Genomic DNA, 20,388 nt, shown 5'->3' on the forward strand with positions numbered 1-20,388 from the left:
TTTTTCCTACAGAAAAGTGGTTTAAAACAAGAGGTTTCTCCTTCTTTACTAGTGTGAGGTTTAATTTATATTTTTTCCATTGGCTTTCGTTGAGCAGCTGTAATTGGTTGGCATTTTTCTAGTTCTTTATTCCTAAGGTCCACCCAAAACTGAAATAATAGTAAGAGAATAAAAGCAACTGTCTTGAAAGTCATAACTTAGAATCAGTTGAAGCCCAGGGGTGTGAATAAAACTCAGCTTACTATAAAGCTGTAACCTTTAACCACTTGCTTTTAAGCCCAGCTCACTGGGTGGCACTGCCCAGTCAAGCGAGGCACACGGGTCACTGTGTGCCAGGTTAGTAGCCAGGACTAAACACATCCCTTGTGGGTTTCAGCAATGGGAAAACAACCCCAGACTGGTCACCCCAGGAGCTTTCCTCTTGTTTTTACTCACCGTGAAGATCTGTTGGCAGCCTCACATCATGGCCACAAAGAACTTCACCGCCACAGAGGTCACACCACACGCCATGAGGTCGGGCCCAGCCTGCACTCCTGGGGATCTGCAGCCACCAGGCGAAGCTGCTCCAGCACATCTCTGCTGGCTAGAACTTAACTTTTATGAAGGCATGAGTATTTATAATATACCTCAGGCATATCTGTTTTCACATTTCACTTGAACACTGTTGAGACCTCAATCCTGTTGAAAATTCAGCTGAAACCAGCCAAAAACGACAGACTGAAAGAAGTCAACGGGCAGGGGAACACACAGCGTGACTGAAGAAATCTTGAGAAATGTCTGAGCAGAGAAAATAAATCACACAAGGAAAATGTTTTAAGAGATGAAACCAGGGACAATATCCCACAATTCCATCAGCCAAGAAAAAAAAACAGGGAAATAAGCAAGGCCTGAAAAGCCTGATCTTGGCCTTTTTTTTTAAATATATTTTTTTTCCTTTCTACAGAGGACAAACTACCTGCTCTTCTCCCTCAAAATAAAACTTATGGATGTCGAGATATGCAACTGCCCTTGCTAGAGCACACAAACATCCTCCCTCTCAGCCAGGGCACAGAAAAGGTGGAAGAGAAAAAAAACCAAACAAAAACTGGCAGTGTGCCATGTGTACCTTTTTTTTTTAAACAGGAGAAAATAGTAATGAAATATAATTACAGGAACACAGCTGGGTTTGTCACTGGGTTATATGGGTAATTAAAGTTGTGATGTCTGGAGTTAAGCTCATGCCACTTGATATGAGCCCCTCATCGGTTTCTCTGGGCTGGCAGGATGCAGAATATGGAGCAGTTTTAAATTGTTGCCATCTGTGAATGGGCACATTGTCTCACTGTAGGACAAAACTGTCATATGGAACTGCACTTATTTAACCAAAACAGAATGTTATCAATCACTTCTATGTGCAGATAGAAAAAACCTTACCCAAGAAAAGAACTGAACTTCCCACGTGTTAGGCCATCTGTGAGATATGAGTGTACCAAGTCACTCAACAGAAAAAAATATTCTTAACATTCTTGCTCAGAAACTGTTGTTTGAGTTTAAACAACTCTAAGATAACAAAGTGAACACCAGTTTAGAAACTTTCTGCTTACCATTCCTTACACCTGGGCAACAACTGAGCTAGGAACCCACAAGAGCATCCATCCCCCTCCTGCGAGGAGACGCCCCCCCAGTCTCATCTTACTGACCACTCAGATGGCAAAAATTTCATTAAACTTTTCCTTCTTTATTTCTAGGTCATGTAGCTTACAGGGTGTTTTACCATGTTGGTGTGGAGTGACAAAAGTAAAATTTACATACACGGTTATAAACAGGCAGCAATATTACAGAAAACAAGATACACGCCTTAGTTGTCCTCTGTAATCATGCTTTAAAAGGCAGAATTACATACAATTTGTTTACTGCATATGCTCAGTGCAATTACTAGTACATCTGCAAAATATAGTTAAAAAGAGCAAGCTTGCAGATTTGTGCTGTACTTTAAGCTCTTCCCCAGCAACTTACAAAAATAATGTGCGCTTGTACTGATCCTTGCATTATACCTGTGCTTATCAGCATGTCTGAGAATCTCCAATGGTGACAAAGACAAAAATATGGTTCCTTAAAAGTAAGGCTAATGTACAACTATTACAAACTAGAACCAGATCTTTAAGAAATTAAGCTGGAATGCCACATGAAGTACCAAGAGCTAAGAGAGACGTTTCACAAGTACATTAAAAGCACAGGCAGATGAAGGAGTTGGGGTGGATGAAGCAGGACACAACCTCACAGCCTGCAGTGCAGTGCCCAGGTACATGCTCTCACCTTCCCTCTCCACCCACCCCACCAGCCCCGTGGGGGCAGAACTCCCAGTTACATCACTCCTCAGTAACTGGTTCATCCGTCCGTGCCCCCCACACAAACATGTACAAAATCCCCGGGGCTGCAGAGGAGCCGTGACACTGCAGAGAAAGAGACACTTCCTTCCTACACCAAGGGCTTGCTGTAGGATAGTGACCCTGCCCTGGTGCTCTAGCAAACTGCTGATCAACCACCAAGTGCAACTGCAAGGAAAATCAAGTTAAAAAAATAGATTACACATCTGATACATACAAAAAGCAAGCCTCCAGTTCGAATGACTTATTTTATTTTTTTGAAAAACTGTGGGTTTATTTACTGCCTAATTTTGAAATCCCTGACAAATAAGCAGTTCCACTAATTGAGATGTTTGCATAAACAGGGATAGCTTGTCACTTAGTATATTCAAAACTGAGTGAAGGAGTACTACCTGCACAGAGAAGTCATCACTGCAACACTGGAGCGCAGAAATGTTTATAGCATGGCACAACCTCCCAAAAATATCAATACGCTTCTTTTTCTTCCAGAAACCGAGGCCGTGCTTCTTTCAAACGAAGCTCTTCCTCTCTTACCAATATAGATCTGATTTTTAAAGCATCAGTGCTTTTCAATAGCAAATGATTGTAATTTTACATTCAAGATACAGCACGCTTGTTTCAGTGAATCTCAGTTTAAGATAGTCTATATTTAAATAATCTATATATTACATATAAAAATACACATCTCTACCATAAATGAGGTCTTGTCTTTTTCTAAATGTCCCAGCCTTTTGGCCAATTGTCCTTGCTTTAGGTCTTACTCATGTTAAGCTCCTAAACCAAGAGACACAATCACCAAGCAACTACTGCCACAATCTACTCAGAGAAGTATTTCATCAACGTTCAGTCCCAGAACACAACTAAAATGCAACTCAAAAACAGGCATGTGTAACTTTTTAATGATTGTTCAAAAATAGCGTATCTTAGAATTTAATTTAATTTCCTGATTTAGAATTTTTTGATATTCCAGCCAGAACCATAATTTCCCCACTAGATCTCTAAATTCTGTGCCTCTCCAAGTAAGTTCACTTTAATTTCAAGTCTCTACATTAACAGATGAGTGGGGGAAAGCTTTCATTAATCTATTTATAATTCAAATGCAAACACAGCTGCTTATTTCCATATGCAGTAAATAGCACATACTCACTAAATGGGTCAGTATTTTTCATATTGAGATGCCAACAGGTTCCTTTCCCATTGAGCTCAGGTGCACATTTCACAACAGCAGAGCTGCATGTGTTCCCTCCTCAAGGGTAAGCCTGTCCTGACTGTTTGAGAGCACACAAAACAACCTATTTCAATATACTAATCAAAGAAGAGTGATAAACCATTGCTCAAACTACCTTAATTTCACTTAGCCATAAAGGAGACCCGTTCCCTCACTACACTGGCAAACACGCTGCGTTTAAGGATGTGGCTACAAGCAAGAATGTGCCTGTGCCCATTTCTTTCAGCTGTTGTTTCAACCTGGTTAGAAGTTTCATAGCTCTGTTAACATGACAGCATCCTCTAATGATTAAAATATTACATTGATAATTAAGGCTGTTAATATGCATAGAATAAGGGCTACCATAGTGATGTGAAGTTCTGCCAAGAGATCTCACCAGCTTCCAGAATCATTAGAGAACCCAAGTCTTTTTGTACCAAGCCAGGTAGATATGCCTACTCTTCTAAACTTTTAATCCTTTCTGTCCCTAAACTCATACCTATATTTAAAAAAAAAAACAAAACAATGTTAAATTGATTAATAAGTTACCTCACTGTCCTGCAAAACATAAAATTGTCCATTTCTTCATTACGAATGACGCAAAAACGTTCTCTTAGCTACCAGAATAAAACATTGGTGAAACAAACCAATGTGAACCCCAGAGTAATACTGTGGGGAAAAAAAATGCCACCTCATCAGCTGTGTAACTAATGTTACTATCTCCCAGACTTATAAAGCCTGAAGTCAGCTATTTAGGGACACTCGCAGGAACAGTGGGAATTTCAAAATTCAGAATTTTCAAGAAGGAACTTTTTTTCTAGGGAGACAAATAATAGGACACAAAGCACAGCACTCAGGTTCAGTTTTGCAGTCTGTCTAATGTTTGTCTCCCTCAGGAAAAGGAAGCCCAGTTTTAGGCAGCAAGATCAAATATTCAATATATGGATAATATTTCTTTTATGCTGCAAGGCATTAATTTTAATGATAAAAATAGGCATGATGAAGAAATATTTGCCACTGTCTTAGAGCCAACATCTCAATGAGATATTTCAGAATCAACAGAGAGACTAAAGATTTATTTGTGTGAGCATTCAGACGTGTTTAGGTGAAAAAAAGACTGTACCTGAATTTCACTACAAGCTTCACAGATGTCTGTTCTTAAAATTGAACAATACGTATGGTTCAGAATTTGTGTTGGCACAATTTAAAACTGAAAACATGAAAGAGCTTATTCTTTAGGGGAAAAAAAAATAATGTAAAGCTTTGAGAGACAAGGTGTATTAAATTTAAAACAACCAGAAGTAGTACCATAATTAAAAAGTTACACACAGAATACAGATTAAAGGAAGAAATACTGGAGAAACAGAATAAAATTCTGTCTTTGCTGAGGTATGAATAGAAGGTTCCACAGTACAAGATTAACTCTTCCAATGGCAAATCCTTCCCATACAAAAATCAAACCAAGATTCACTTACCACATAATTCAAAATGTACACATAATAAAGGCAAGGCAATACTCAGTTATGGCCTGTCAAATATTTACCCCACTAACATTATCTACAGAAGCACTTAACTATTTTGTACACAGTGATTCCTTATGCACGTTGAAAGGCTTTAGGTTAAAAAAGACTTTATATACATATCTGTACACAATTCCAACAAACATACTCCATCACCCAGTGGAATTCTTAAAGCAAGATACCTGAGGTTTCTCAATATCTTCAATTTGTCTATCACAAACCTAAATATACATTTCAGATTTTACAAAAAGACACCTCCCTGGAATATGTGCATTATCATAAAAAAAAATAAAATTATAGCTTTAAGGAGCTGAAAAAGACTGCCTCCATCCAAGAGACTTCATTTTCACTCCTGCACATTTAGGAATGTCCTTCCACCAAAGGACATTCTAGTTGACTGAGGGGCAGAACAGCATTAGGGTGTGCTCCACCATGGGACTGCTGCTGTCTTAGAAAGCTCAGGAACAGTATGTCAGTAGGATGAAGTACTTCCTCCAGCTAGGGAGTATCTGAAGAGAAAGAGAAACAGTTATCATGACTTTCAGGCAGGTGTTTTATGACAAGCAGCAACTAAAAGTTACTCCCTTATATACTGCTGAAGTTCCAGCCTTTTTCCTTGCAGAATGACACCCAGCACTGCTGTCACATTTTAAAGACAAAAGCTGTAGTGCTAAACAGCAGAATATTGCTGCTTTTCTAACCAACAGCAACAACCTGTGTCCAAGCGTGTTACGCACATGTATACGATGATGTAAGAATTCTGTATCCTGGGGGCAAAACTTTGTGATTCCAACTTTCCTACTTAGCAAGTTTACAATGTAATCTTTCCAAAATACTATTGGGGCAGGAAACCTGTATTTCTTGGTCCAAGCAGATTCTCAAATCATCCAAAAAAAGCAGCACACATTTTAACTATATTAAGCTTTCAATAAACTTTATAAAATATCAAAGATCAAAACTGGAGGGGGAAGGTAAATGGACTCATTCAAGTTATTGGGCAGCTCTTCTGGCAGTCCCAACTAATTCCAACAGACTTGGGAAACCCAGTTTTAACCCATCATAAGGGGAATGAAAATCCCATGAGAAACATGTTGTTGAAGAGGCATCTTCAGTAGTTACCTTTCAAATTGAGAGGGTATTGCCAGCAGATACAACAGATGCCTTAACGATGTACAGAGCATACTTCTTACAGTATTCAAACGAGCAAACTATCTTTTCAGCAGTTGAGTAGCTCCAAAAATTGGTATTTTTTGCATGAGTGATACCTACTAAGCTCTGGAATGGTTTAAATTCCTTTTTAGGGGGGAATCTTTCCATTCATTCCTTCCATTCACTCTCTGGAAGGATTCCTAGGCACAATCACATACTAGATGAGTATCTCCCTGCCGCAAGATTTACCCAGATGTGACCCATCAACAATCATTCTCTGTTAATATTTCATTCTCTCCTTCACAGAAAATTAAGCGCCAGATTCCACTGTTACAATAAGACCCTATGAGCAAGAAAATCGCCAACAGTCCAAGGAAGAAGAACAGAAGGAAAACAAAAAGCTAAATAAGTATATAAAGGGTTCTGAAACTTATCTCCTATAACAAAAATTATGACTGTTGCTATCACGACAGGAATAAGTAAGATTATCTCCTGCACCCCCAAAGAGAAGTGCCTGTCTCTGCAGGGTCATTTTTTCAGCTTCCATTGCAGCATTGAAAGTCTTTGAGATTCCCAGTTCCAGGAAGGCCGTGTACCAGACTGACAGAAATCTGGCACTGAAATATTGGGCTGATGAAAGACTGGGGTCAGTTTTGAAACCCAAAATAGAAATAAACTGAGACAGAAGCTCTAGAAACTCTTTCGTGCCTGCAAGAATCACTTGAAAGGAGAATAAGCATAAGGACCTTTTAGCACTAGAGATGCTGACCGGGCTTCATGCTTAACAGCCCAGAAAGCAAGAAACACCATCATTTGCAGATGTCTTGGTGTTGATTTTTACTGAAATACGAAGTGTCAGGCTGAAATCATGCATCTCAACTTCAGAGGTGTGAATTCTCAAGCTTTGCCAAGCTGTGGTTAGAGAGAGTATAAGGAAGACACCTACTCAGGGTGATCTTTTTCAAGGGAATGGCTTCAAGCTGCAACAGGGTAGGTTTAGACTGGACATTAGGAAAAATTTTCACAGAAAGAGTGGTCACACTGGAACATGCTGCCCAGGGAGGAGGTTGAGTCACCATCCCTGGATGTGTTTAAGGGTCATTTGGATGTGGTGTTGGTGGATATGGTTTAGGGGAGAAGTTTGTAGAGTAGGGATGATGGTTGGACTCGGTGATCCCAAGGGTCTTTTCCAACCTGAATAGTTCTATGATTCTATGATTCTAAGGTAGCAGTCCATGTTTAATCATTGGCATGAGTTTTTTCTAGTACCATCCAACCTGGATGGCGTAGATTCACAACAGCTGTGGGCTCCTGGATTCAAGGTTGCACTTAAAGCCTCTTCTATCAGTAATCCTGAGATTTATACCCTGATCTTTCCTTGTGTAGCATTTAAGAACAGCAAATTGAGTGTTTGTTAAGAATATATTCCTAACTTAGGCTGCTAGAAAATAGCTTATGAAAACTGGCCTTTTAAAGTAATAAAAAAACGTTGGTTCTGGAGGTGGCTGAAAGAAACACAAACTAGCTGACCAGTTCATTTTATTAAAGTGAGTAACAGAAATGACGAGTGACGCCGGACATCCTCTGCAATATACACCCAGATGCTAAGAAAGAGTGAATGTCCCTTAGAGGGACTGCAGAGGGAAAAGGCTGTCCAGTCTCATTTGACATACAATATGCACACCAACATGATGAACATACACATGGACTATCACCTGAAGCTAGAAATTAGAACTGTTGATACAATTTGGGTTGGTTTTTTTTGGTTTGTTTGTTTTTTTCTACTAAGCAAATAGGATTGTACAAAATGTAAGCAATGTAAGTTGTTTTTTTTCCTCTATTTTTAACATAAATTAATTCTTTCAATGTAACACTAGTCAAATATTTGTAGAATGAGATCTGCAATTTTCTGTAACCCTTACTGAAATAGTTTCATTACCTCTGAAGCCTCTGCACAAGGTGTGACACCATGTTATCTGTGATGCCTGGACAAGCCTCTTCAGCTAAATAAACAGCCTTTCTCAGTTCTTCTATGGAATCTGTGTTACCACCACACTCTTCACTCTTTTCTTTCAACTGAATGAAAAATAAGAAGAGATATATTAATAAGGTAGTAATAAATACTTATATAAACAATATAATGAAAAATCTTGTTAGGAAGTGACCACTAGTGTTCACAACGTCAGGATTTGACTTTCATTCTACACCCTCACATCCTGACGACTTCTTTCATCCAGAAGTTAGTCTTTGCAGTACTTATCATTCATCTTCACAAATCTTCAATCACTCACATACCCTTTTCAGCATGCTCACATTCAAAAATTGTGACAAAATATCCCAAGAGAGACGCACAATTTACCTGTAGGTGCTCCATTCCAAGAGGTTCTGCTTATACATACTCACTTCAGCATACATAATTGTACACTTATAGCTCACACAGATACACGGAAGGTGCACTTGTGCAAGCACTGTTAGAATGCTTTCACCCAGTCCACTCCACCAACAGAGTACCCTGAGTGCTTTCTCATCTCCCCTCTGAAGCAAAGAATCCCACGCTTCGGCAGGAACTGAGGGCTCAGAGGGAAAGGCTTAGTGCTTCACTTCAGCAGGAGCTGGTAAAACACGCTCAGTACAGCTGGTGAAATGCTTTCTTTCTCAGAACTCACTAAAGAACATTGAAAAATCTCAGCAGGGTCTGGGCTTCCTTGGAAATAAAAATGTCTTTTCACTAGTAGTAAAGTTGAATGAAGGTTATGACCTTCTTTCAGGGACAGGACTTTTCCCCAGCAGGTTGCATGTCTGCATTTACAAGCTTCCCTCTACATTTATCACTACAGCTGTTGTAAAGAGCTGCTTTGCTTTTTACAAGGATGGAATTAAAGTAATTTCTCAGAGGAAAAAAAAAACAAAACAAAAACCTGATGATAAAAATACTCCAGTTGGAAGATGACCCTGCTTATGAGTGCTTTGGACCAAAGAATTTGAGTTGTTTACATAAAACTGAAGAACAGTGAAATATTTTTCTACATATTTCTCTGTGAATTATTCAATTAATTTAAGAGTCATCTCTGAATGCTGGACCTAGAGCCAGTCTATCTTTGTGCCATTACTGCCAGTAATGAAGGAAGCTTAGCTTGAACAAATGGGAAGTTTGTACCGTTTCCCAAGCTATAATATGGGCACGCATATTGCCACAGGGAATAAGCATGATCCCCAGAAGGCCAGATTAATAGATGAAGATAATTTTTAGCCAAGTGTAGTACAAGACATTCCGGAAGGAACAAAGCAACGGTGAAGCTCTTCAGCAATGTCCAAGCACTAAAGTGGCCTTTCAGGAGTTTCTGAAGTGGACTTTCAACAGGTGTCAGGAACTACAGCACAAGAGTTGCCGTAAGCACCGAGGAAAGGATTTCTTTAAAAAGGAATCGGAGTCTGGCAAGGAAATATGTTGTTCTAGCTTCACATTTCGTGATGGCTTATAAATATGTTAGGGCACCCTTCTGAATTTAACTCAGGTCTCAACAGAAGGAAGTCAAGATGACTCTGTGCTTGTACAATAGCTGAGGTACAGCCACAGAAGCAGAAGGGCATCTGCACTCTTCTTTGGCTGCTGCTTGTGTTCTCTTTTCAGCACATTCAGCATGCTCCACAGTGAGATCCCGAAGACAAAACAGGCAACAGGAAGACACAAATGCCTTTTCTTTCCCCAGTACCAACTAACCCTTTCTTAGTCTAAACTGGGAAGTCACAGCTTGAGAGCAAGACAATAGAAAACTACAATAGTGGGAATGTTAACAAAAGGACACCTCTGGAACTCCAGCCTTCAGAAGGGAACCCAGAATGAGTCACTGCCTGCAGTACTCTGCCAGTGACCTCTGAGAAGGAGAAAGAAACCACATCAGGGTGATTTCACTTCAGTGGCAGTCACTGAAGATTACAATTAATTGACAAGCGCGACAACTTTGCTCATTTTCAGGGTGTGTTTTGATTTCTGTAGTTTGGGTAGGAAATGGAAAGAAAATTCTCAGAGGCAAGTAGGTGGGTATAACATAAATAACTGCAATGGAAGATGTAAAAAAAAAATCCCAATTTAAATAATTTCTCCACTTTACATAGAGAATGACAGGTTGACTCAATACTGGAGTCTGAATAACCAATACAGAGGTCATCCCCTTAAATAAGTTTAATTGCTTTTCTGCACTCAATATTCTTAATGAGCAGCATGCAGATTTTTATTATAATCAAAGGACTTTATTCATTAGAATAAAATTAAGACAACATTCTTCTATTAGAACAATTTCTTTCACATTATTTCTGTAATTTACAATGATTGAAAACATTTTATTAGATAAAAGAATGTCATATGAAAGCTAAGGTGAGAGAGGAGGTTTTGTTTTTTAGAGTTCTATCAACTTTTTAAATAATAACATCATCATAAATACCTGGCTTCCCTTTCAGCTGATTTTTTTAAAAGTTATTTTTAAGCATTTGGAAAAAAACAAATATAAATAAATAAAAATTTCAGAATGCAAACAAAACACAGTTTGCAACACTGAAATCCAAAAGTTAAGTTCTTGCTGATCTGGTCCACAGTCACATCTTGGAACACCAAAGAACTTAAAATTTGTAGCAGATAAAATGACAGATAAAGAGATAAAGCAGTGTCAAAAAATGGAATGCTGCAATCCAAACATTTCCATGTCTTTTTGTTTTTCATGTTCATTGCTTTAGGCTAGCATGGTTGATGAAGCTATCGTGCATATGAGGGTTGTTAGAAGCAAACCAGATACCTCAAAAGCAGCCATGCATGAAAGCAAAGGGTATTGCTAGAACTGTAACACATCAGGTTTCAAATGGGTTGTGGAAACCTGAGATGTCATTCATTCCATTTTTCTGTTTCTCAGAGACATAAATCCTATAACTGTCAAAGTTTGAAAAGCAGTAACTTACCTCTGCAAATAAAGGGGATATCACAGTAGACAGGCATTGGGATAGAGGCCTCTTTGGGGTATCCTTTTCCTTTAAACAAAACAAAATGCTGACCAATTTTATTTCTGAAAAAATGCATCCTTATAGTATTCTGTTTCTAATTAAAGAAAAAAAGATAATTCCAACACACTACACTTTGTGAAAAATCTGTTTCTATGTATATACAAATGTGTAACAAGTTCTACAAAAGACTACTCCAAAGCACTGTGGAGAACAAAGGCTGAAATAAAATTTGAGGCTGCAGCACCTCAAATATATGTAGGCTCAATATTTTAAACAAAACAACTACAAAAAACAACCCCCAAACCCCACAATCCTACAGAGCATGTCCTAAATCACAGTTGTGCTGATACTTAGTAGGTTCCTCCCATATTTTTCTTATATTTTTCCAGTTCTGTTAAGAGCACACAGAATTATCAGAGCCAGGGTAGCAACCACCTGCCCCTGCCACACAGGCTGCAGAAAATACAATGGAGCAGCTCCTAAACATCCCTTAGTCTGGATTTTGTGTTTGGTTTGGTTTATTTTTGGATGTGCACATTCTGTTCTTTGCTACATTGTAGTCTTTTATCCTAAAAGACCAGAATGCCTTCCCCAAAACCCCAGCCTAGCTTTGTACTGTACTGGATTAAGTTTATTTTATAGACAGAAGATTTTTTAAAATAAAATATTGCCTGGGCACCTTATTTCTTTGCAACTCCAAAGGCTGGACTGCTCCATTCTCTAGATTCTTGGGGTCTTTTTCTCTTATTGTAAAGATCCACTCTCCTGAATCACTCCCACCTGAAGCCTGGCCATCTTCACTTTAAGGGAGAGAAAATAAAAAGAACAAGTTTTATTACCTACACCTTACTGTTCATGTTCATTCAATATACATACTAAACATAAAAACTACAGTCACAAGCAACACCGGAATTCTATTGTGGAAGCCAATAAGTATCAAGACAAGTATGACCAGTAATGTCATTTATCTTTTGGGGAAATTTAAAAAATAAAACCAAGACACTCCACTAAATGTTAAAGTAACTCGAAAGAGAGACGTTACAGATTGAAAATGTTTTCCCAAGTTACATAAACGAGTAACACAATCTTTTATTGTTATCTGAAAAGTGGCTTTAGCAGATTATCTCAGATCACTAGGGACAGGGGAAAAAAATCAGAAGACTTAATTCACTTTTTTTCCTACAAAAATAATTAAGATGCTAGCTTAGATTCCCTTTGAGGAAGACAGTTCATCACTAGCCTGTTAGCAAGGTAAATTCCCCACTGTAAAATAAATGGCTAAAAAAGTACAGAAAGAGCAAGGCTTTAACAAACTACATCACCATAAATCAATCTTCTGCCTCATACTCTCTGGATGGCAGAGCATTTTTTTCTGTGACTCCTGATAAGCTAAAAGAACAGAAGTATTTATGCTGACACTGATCAGTCACTGCATTACAACTCTCCTCTCACTACCATAAATATCCTTTGCTAAGTTCATTTCATTCTGACTCGTGAATGAAGAGGGATCTGCAAGAAAACCACCAATTAAAAGGACATCTAGTGGTCACACTACAATAAGTATTTAGTGTAGCCTAACAAGTCAAAAAGCACATGAGTAGTGTAAGAAAATCCTCCAGGATTTCTGCTTGAAGTCATGCAGAACTTCTGTCTGTCACTGGAAGAGGCAGGTTACCTTCGTAGCACACATCATCTCCAGCAAGCTGACCCAACAGAAAAAAATGTCTTGATTTGGAAAGTTAGTATTCCAGCATGCCAAATCAACTCAGCCTTTTATTGTATCAATACAAGGGCTTCCGGGGAAGGAGAGGAGGGGAAAGCAGGCTCAGAAGTAATGTGAAATTGTCTCACAAGCACTCAGTAACCATTCTTGTTCCACTGCTCTCCTATGCCAAGCTATCAACTCTGGTCTGATGTTTCACAGGAACAAAGTTAATAACTGATCTGAGACCAGTTTTAAGATGAGTAATTTGCCTTCCAAATCAGACCTGGTTTGGGGCTGGAACTGTGATCAGTGAAAGGCATGAAGCCATTAATAATGCATGACAAATACACAGCTGTAATGGCAGCCAAGAAATTATAACCAATCTGATGCTTGCCATTAGCCCACAGACTGGAATTGCAGAGAATACTTACATTTTCTTAGTTATGAGGAATTTAACCCATTTGTGAATAAATTGTGTCAAGCCCTTCACTTGATATTCAAATGTGTGCAATCTGATGATATCCACTATTTTCAAAATTACTTTTAGATTAACAAATTCAACTTTTTAACTGAGTCATAACTATTTGTAACTTGGTTTCCTAAGGAAACCAACTCATGAACCTATTGAACAGCTCCAGCAAAATTTCATGGAAAGAAGTAAAAACTGGAAAGAGAAATCTGGAAATACTTACAACACTAATCCTTCTTCAATAAATAACTTGACATTTCATGACTAAACACCCTCTCAAAAAAACCCTAGGTAAAGGTTCACACCCCAAAACCCCATTGCCACAGAAGCACTGTCCACTAACCCTTATATGCAAGGATATGCTACTGCCTGTTTACTCAGCCAAAACGAGGGACAACGTGCCACCAAGGAGACAACTTCCCTCCTTAGATGGCTATGTGCACATGCAGGACAGTGCATGTGCACACTGCTACCTGTCCATGCAGGGTGAGGCCCAACTTCTACTCTCCTGACAGGAGTAACAGTTTGCCTTATGTCCACATAAGACCCTAGGCCCTGGGTGAAATAGAAGGTAGTATGAAATGGGCCAGAAGAATTGTTCTCAATAACTGTTATTTGCATTAAATCCCTTGCAACGGTGAAATCAAGGTTTCATTAGTTTACCAAGGCTTCTCAGCTGAAAAGCTGTAAATAACAGAACACAGGAATATATGTGCTAAAAATAACTATTTGGGTCCTGTATTTACAGAGGATATTTTACAAACTCAAACTTACGTATCTGAGTCATCGGAACTGGAGTCGTCATGACTTTGTTCAGACTTCCATCTCTTGTGCCTGTCAATAAGGTCAGTCAGGTAGGAAGTTTTCTTTGAGTTTCGTAAAATAAATTTGTGTTTTAAGAGCTCTTTTGCAGTAGGTCTCTTAAAAAAAAAGAAGAGAAAAAAATTTTTGTACTGCGTTTGAGAGTGTTAAGTGACTCACTATAAAAAGACTAAGAAATCCAGACTTCAGTCTTGATACAAATGAGATTTTAAATATATACAGAAGCTAAATATATAAATATATATATATAAACACACTGGTGAATATGTTGCCCCCATAAGAACTGCGCCAACTGAACTGCACTTATTTGTGTAATTCATGTAAAGCAGTCAAGTTCTCCACTATACATTGACAAACAGATGAAACTCACAAAGCTTGGGTCCTTGTTTAAACAGGCCTCAACAAATTCTTTGAGGGATTTACTGAAGCTTCCTTCCAGTGTTGGTGGATTATTCTTAGGAATGAGGAACAAAACCTTCATTGGATGTAATTCTGAATGAGGTGGCTCTCCTTTTGCAAGTTCTATGGCTGTTATGCCTAATGACCAGATATCCGCCTGTAAGAAACAATGCTTTTAAGATTAGGTCAGAGAAAGAGAAGAAACACTGTTGCCTACAAAAGTAGCTTTTAAACCTTTACTATAAATAATTTTATATGCAAATTGGTTTTATTATCATGGTCTGGTTTATGTGGCTACACACAAAAAGTACACAGTTCCTTCACTGTTTTACTCTACAGCATAAAGCAGTTCCACTTAAGAGTTTTAAAACATTTTTAAATCATCAATATTAAACTGGGACTTTTTTATTTTTTTAAAGTAATGGTAAAGTTGTTATAAACTAGCATTTTATCCACCATATTTGAGTACACTGTGTAAATACAGGGCAAGACTCAAATATTGACAGAAGGGAAAATGTTAGTCACACAGTTAAAACAATTCAGTAGTACAGAAGGAAAATGAGGCTGGATTTGGATGTCTGTGTTCTGACATATGTATAAGATTATATTAAATAAACAGGCCTTCTCAAGTGGTTGTTGTGCAACAGCAGCAAAATTATTGTCTGTACCATTTAGTCTGGTCTCTGAAGTGCCAAAAGGCTCACAGACACAAATAAGTATCTCTAGTTCATTCAACACTGGAGCACTGGCCTTCTAGGGAACTGGTCAAGTATCCAAGACCTTTTTATGACCAGATGACATTTGAGACAGAAACAGCTGGAATTCAAAACCTGAGGACTGAATCACACTTTGTCCAAGTGAAAATAATTCCCAGAAGCTAAACCTTAAAAAACCCCAACCATACACGCCCTAAAACCAAAACTGAACACACCTACTAAACTGAAAACAAAACTGAAAACACCATCCACTAATAATAATAAAAGAAATAGTTTACTCAACCTTCAAATTGGGCATTTGGGGTCATTTAAACTTCTAGAGGCTCTACAGAGCTCTGCTAGTTATTTTTAAAATAGCCTCTCTACAGAAAGATATCAAATAGGGAAGTAATACTACCAACTAGGCCTGAGTCAATATTGGCAAGTTCCTTACATGGATGAGTGTGGAAAGAAATACACCAATCTGTCTCAATGCATGGAGATGTGACCAATCAACAAATCCCTCCAAGGGGATCAGAGGAGGTGGGCAAGAAAGATGAGTTCAAGAAAGAACACAAGGAATTCTCAGAAAGAAAGCTGATCTTATCTCAACACAAGTGGAACTTGAGGGTGACCTTTGTTTCAGAGGTACGGCTGCACCAGAGGCTCATTAGGTTGTGCAAACAGCCTTCCCCAATATAATCAGCAGAGCAATGTCTTACTGAGCTAGCCAGACCAGCGTGGAGGAGGGGCAAGGGAGGGACAGCAAGGAAATGTATGTGTAGCTCAGCCTAACAGAAGTACAAAAATGGGGTAAACAACAAAACAAACTTTGAAAAGAGCGATGGGCTTGAGATGGCTTCAGTGCATGTTTTCCTTCCCGGCAATTGGGGAAACTTAAACTTTGGATACAACTTAAGAAAGCTTCTTTCCTTGCCAACAGCTTTTAGCTGCTAGGTATCAAAACATACACCTGCCTGGACACAACCAAAGTTATTAGCTACAGTCTGAAGACCAGCCTAGGTAATTCAAGTTAAGAAAAGGCATTTGGCTAATACCCTGAAATACTTTACCTTTGAATCATATGCTGATTGCTTTATTACTTCAGGTGCCATCCAAAATGGTGTTCCCACAAAGGTATTCCTCTTTATCTGTGTATCTGTTAGTTGTCCTGCTACTCCAAAATCTGCTAGTTTTACTTCTCCTTGTTCAGACAGCAATACATTAGCAGCTGGAATAAAGAAGAGGAAATAGTGGAAATTAAGACATTTAACACTGGAAGGGTGTTCATTTATATTGCATGAGCCCTTCTAATATTGTTACAAAACAAAAAAAATATTTACCTTTAATATCTCGGTGGATTTTCTTTTCTGAATGCAAGTAATCCAGTCCTTTGAGTATCTCCCTCAATATTGTGGCAATCTGGGTTTCATCAAGTGAGCCAGGTTCTAACTAGAAGACACAAGAAGTATTTATATGTGTGTGTGTATACATACGTATCTATATAAAAAGGAGAAACAGAACAGAAATAACACTGAGACTATAAAAAGACTATAAAATGCCTTCTTTCCCACCTCAGAACTTCCAATTTGCTAACTTCTAAACATGAAATAGATACAACCCAGAGTATTCTTTTAAAAAATACATAGTTCTAAACTAAATGGTCTTACGAACAGCAAGCAAATAAATACTTAATTTACCCAAAAACACTTAGAAGTTTTTTCAAGGCTCCATAAAGACAAAGTTTCAGGTTATTACTTTGTGGTCAGGTCATAGCTATATACACGGTGTTTGAAAAGCATCTACATTATAATCTGATTATTAACATTACACTGAACTTAGATGTGCCCTATATGGACCCAAATCTGCAAGTCTGAGAAAGAAAATAAGGTACAGAACAACCATGTACCCTACTACATATACTGCAACAGATTTTGTGAAGCTCTAAAACACAACTCAACTGCTAGGCTGACAGAGCATTTCATATTTTAAAAGTTCACTTTTTTTCATATAAAACTGAAGATATAAGTCTGTAAATTGTTATGTTGAAGATTCAAAGTAATTTAATCATTATGAGTAGAAAAATCTGTGGTAGATGATCTCAGAGCTCTCTACAATGGATATAAATTCTAAAAGTGAGTATGCCACTAACTCTAAAGGAAGAGGAAAGGTCACTACTCAGAAAGGTCTCTTAACCAATAAGGGCATTTTGGAAGAGACTGAAACTTTGTGGACAACAATTGATACTGGAAATATTCCAGTATTCTAGTTTATTTCACAATAGCAGTCACCGAAACACAGTCAAAGAGTTGTATCCCTGAGGCTTCAGTCAGTGGGAAAGAAAGCATTTCAGATAAAAGTTAAAATATTACATCCCTCAGAAATCCTCAGGCTAGTAGGTAGGAAGATAGATGAGATTTCACGTAAAGCAGACAAAATATTTGGTTTACCTTTGTAGATTTACTTACAATATTTTTTTGTCTTTTGTTTAAGCTTTCATAACATACATGATACTGTCACTCCCTGAAATCCGGAGGCATTCTCAAGGCTCTGCTCTGGCTAGACTGCAGGCACCAGTTCAAAGCGTGGCAACATGATACAGCACATCTAACGGAGGGAAATCTCTTTTGGCAGACATTAGCTCACTTTAGTGAGGAGGAAGTCAGTGAAAAGAGACTAAGGGCTGAGAAACATCGTGCTTGTACCTCAGCCACAAACCTGAATTATACTCAAAGTTGATAAGCAAATTACATGTAATTTATTAAATGTTCTTTCTCTTGTAAGGTGTGATTTTTCAAAACAGCCAGTGCACATTCAAGTACAGAAAACACCAGGCTAACAGGACATGTATCCACTTTGAAAAAAGAGTTCAAGGTTGCCATTCAGTCTCACCTTGAGTATAGAAATGTGACAGTGTGTGAAAGCTGTCCTACCAGAGTCCAGTGGACCATAACGTGCATGTTGGAACTAGGAAAACACGCAGCAGAACAACATTCAGTAACACGTTATGATGTGACCAAAGATTTTGTACTATTTTTTGGGAACAAACTTAGGGAATAAACACATGGTCATCAAACAAGTGAAATGTGTGTGATTAAAAAAACATACAAGAAAATTACATAATACCTGTTTTCTTTCTGCTCTTTTATATCTTTTTGAAGCATGAATAAAGTAGTAATTATTTTAGAAAAGCAAACCAAGTTTCTAACTGCTCTTCTGTCAGGAAAAATCTATCACAACAATAAACAAGCTGTTTTCAGCATATCTTTATGAAGAACATGATCAATTTCTACACAACCACAGAATTCCTTCTAACAGGATGTAGAAACGAAAAGGGATAAATGGACTCCAAAAGGTAATTACAATTAAAATATGGCAGCACAACTGCAGGATGCCTGCATTTACTACCCTCTCCCATCTTCCAGGTGTCAACAATTCCTTTACACTGACCTTTTTCATTCACTCTTTCCTCAAGCATCTGTTAGTTGCCCCACCTAGTAAAGAACCCCAAAGTATGCTACTGAGATATTCCATCTCAATTGGTATTATGATTTCCACACACTTAGAATATCCATTTTTATTTCTATTATACCATTTTTAAAATACACAATGAATACAAGATATTTTGTGGCTTTGTTTGGGGTTTTTTTGTTTGCTTTTTTAACAGCTAAAATAAATGCACAGCATCCAGTCATGGAAAACAATCTGCACTGAATCTTTTGAATTCTAACTCTAATCTGGCCAGGTCTCCCTGTAAGGCCTCTCTCCCATTGACAGAGTCCACAGCTCATCCTATTTCTTTGAAATATCCTTTTTAATACTAGCTTAAATTGTGCTTCTCTTTATTGAGACTTCAAACAGTGAAACTTTTGTTTGCCTGGGGATGGTGCTGGCGGGAAGATACATTCAAATGTATACACTAGGAGGAGTTGTGGTGGCAGACTTAAGAAACAGAAAAAACTATTTTCAGCCACTAATGCTCTTTGGCTGACTGAAGATGAGCATTCCAAGATGTTCCTATCCTGCTTCCACTATTATGTTGCTTAGTTGCCTTCCATCTACAAAAATAATCAGTCCTGCCTCATGGAAAATAATATTTTCATGGCATTGACAAATACTTTTTCTCCTTTACTGGAAAAAACACGTAGTCATAAACAAATGGCATATTATAGCTACAGAATTATAAGACTGGGGAAACAAAAAAAGTGAGGTAAAATAACAAAAAACATACATCATTTACTTACTAGATCAAGGGCAGAGCCTCCACCTAGGTATTCCATTATTATCCATAATTTTGTATCCTGCAAAATAAAAACAACAAAAAACTGTATTAAATTGAAAAAAAAAATATATCAGTTTTTAAGTTAGTGGGACTTCTATCCTTTTTGCTGAAGAAAGAAATTACAGTTTTGAAACACCACTAACATTTAGCTATTCCTCAAAAATATCTTTGGATTATTCTTTAAGATCTATTATTTTTAGTCTAATCTCATAAGATATTAATTTATTCCATCACAAGCTATTTGCACAAATGTCTGTTCAAAAAAGTTTAATTTTCTTCATCTAAATTAACAAGAGGAAAGCTACTTCACATTTACCAATGGTTAAGAGCACTGACATCAGAAGTTCATTACTTCCAAATAACTGAGGGGTACTCTTGATGTCACACTCAAGCTCATATCGTGGTACCTTTTTCTGGCACTGACACTAACACTACTAGAATATAGACAGTAACCAGGCAGGAAGAAACTTCTCCTTAATGTCTACCAAAAATTCAAGTAGCAGAAGGAAAGATCTTGCCTTTATGCTGGCTACAACTGGACAAATATTCTAAGTCTGAGTTCACCAGCATATTACCTCCCAAAAGCCACCCACCTAGTTGCTCTTATTACATTCCGTAGTACACTTTGCAAAAGTATCTTCTGAGACAAGAAAGAGACAGACAGGGGCCACTCAGTGGAAACAGAGGAGAATAAACTTAAATTTTTAAAACCCAATTATAGACATTCAGAATACCAAATGATTATTACATAAAATATATTTCCTTTCCTTAGAAAGAATGTC

The 20,388-nt window shown here is 37.9% G+C and overlaps 1 protein-coding gene across 2 annotated transcripts in view; it reads right to left on the reverse strand.

Annotated features, from left to right (window-relative positions):
* Positions 1–1,696: 1,696 nt before the first annotated feature.
* The window catches only part of STK24 (serine/threonine kinase 24), a 51,792-nt gene continuing 33,100 nt past the window's right edge, over positions 1,697–20,388 (reverse strand). For both annotated transcript variants that reach the window (XM_051620008.1, XM_051620016.1), the window contains exons 3-11: positions 19,569–19,625; positions 16,668–16,776; positions 16,398–16,555; positions 14,601–14,786; positions 14,183–14,328; positions 11,914–12,034; positions 11,193–11,261; positions 8,182–8,318; positions 1,697–5,602 (exon numbers count right to left, since the gene is read on the reverse strand). In XM_051620008.1, the coding sequence (XP_051475968.1) occupies positions 5,566–5,602; positions 8,182–8,318; positions 11,193–11,261; positions 11,914–12,034; positions 14,183–14,328; positions 14,601–14,786; positions 16,398–16,555; positions 16,668–16,776; positions 19,569–19,625 (1,020 nt within the window). In that variant the 3' untranslated portion in view covers positions 1,697–5,565. The remainder of the gene's footprint in view (positions 5,603–8,181; positions 8,319–11,192; positions 11,262–11,913; positions 12,035–14,182; positions 14,329–14,600; positions 14,787–16,397; positions 16,556–16,667; positions 16,777–19,568; positions 19,626–20,388) is intronic.

The sequence above is a fragment of the Apus apus genome, chromosome 1 (assembly GCF_020740795.1).
Source record: "Apus apus isolate bApuApu2 chromosome 1, bApuApu2.pri.cur, whole genome shotgun sequence".
In the NCBI taxonomy this organism is placed as follows: domain Eukaryota; kingdom Metazoa; phylum Chordata; class Aves; order Apodiformes; family Apodidae; genus Apus; species Apus apus.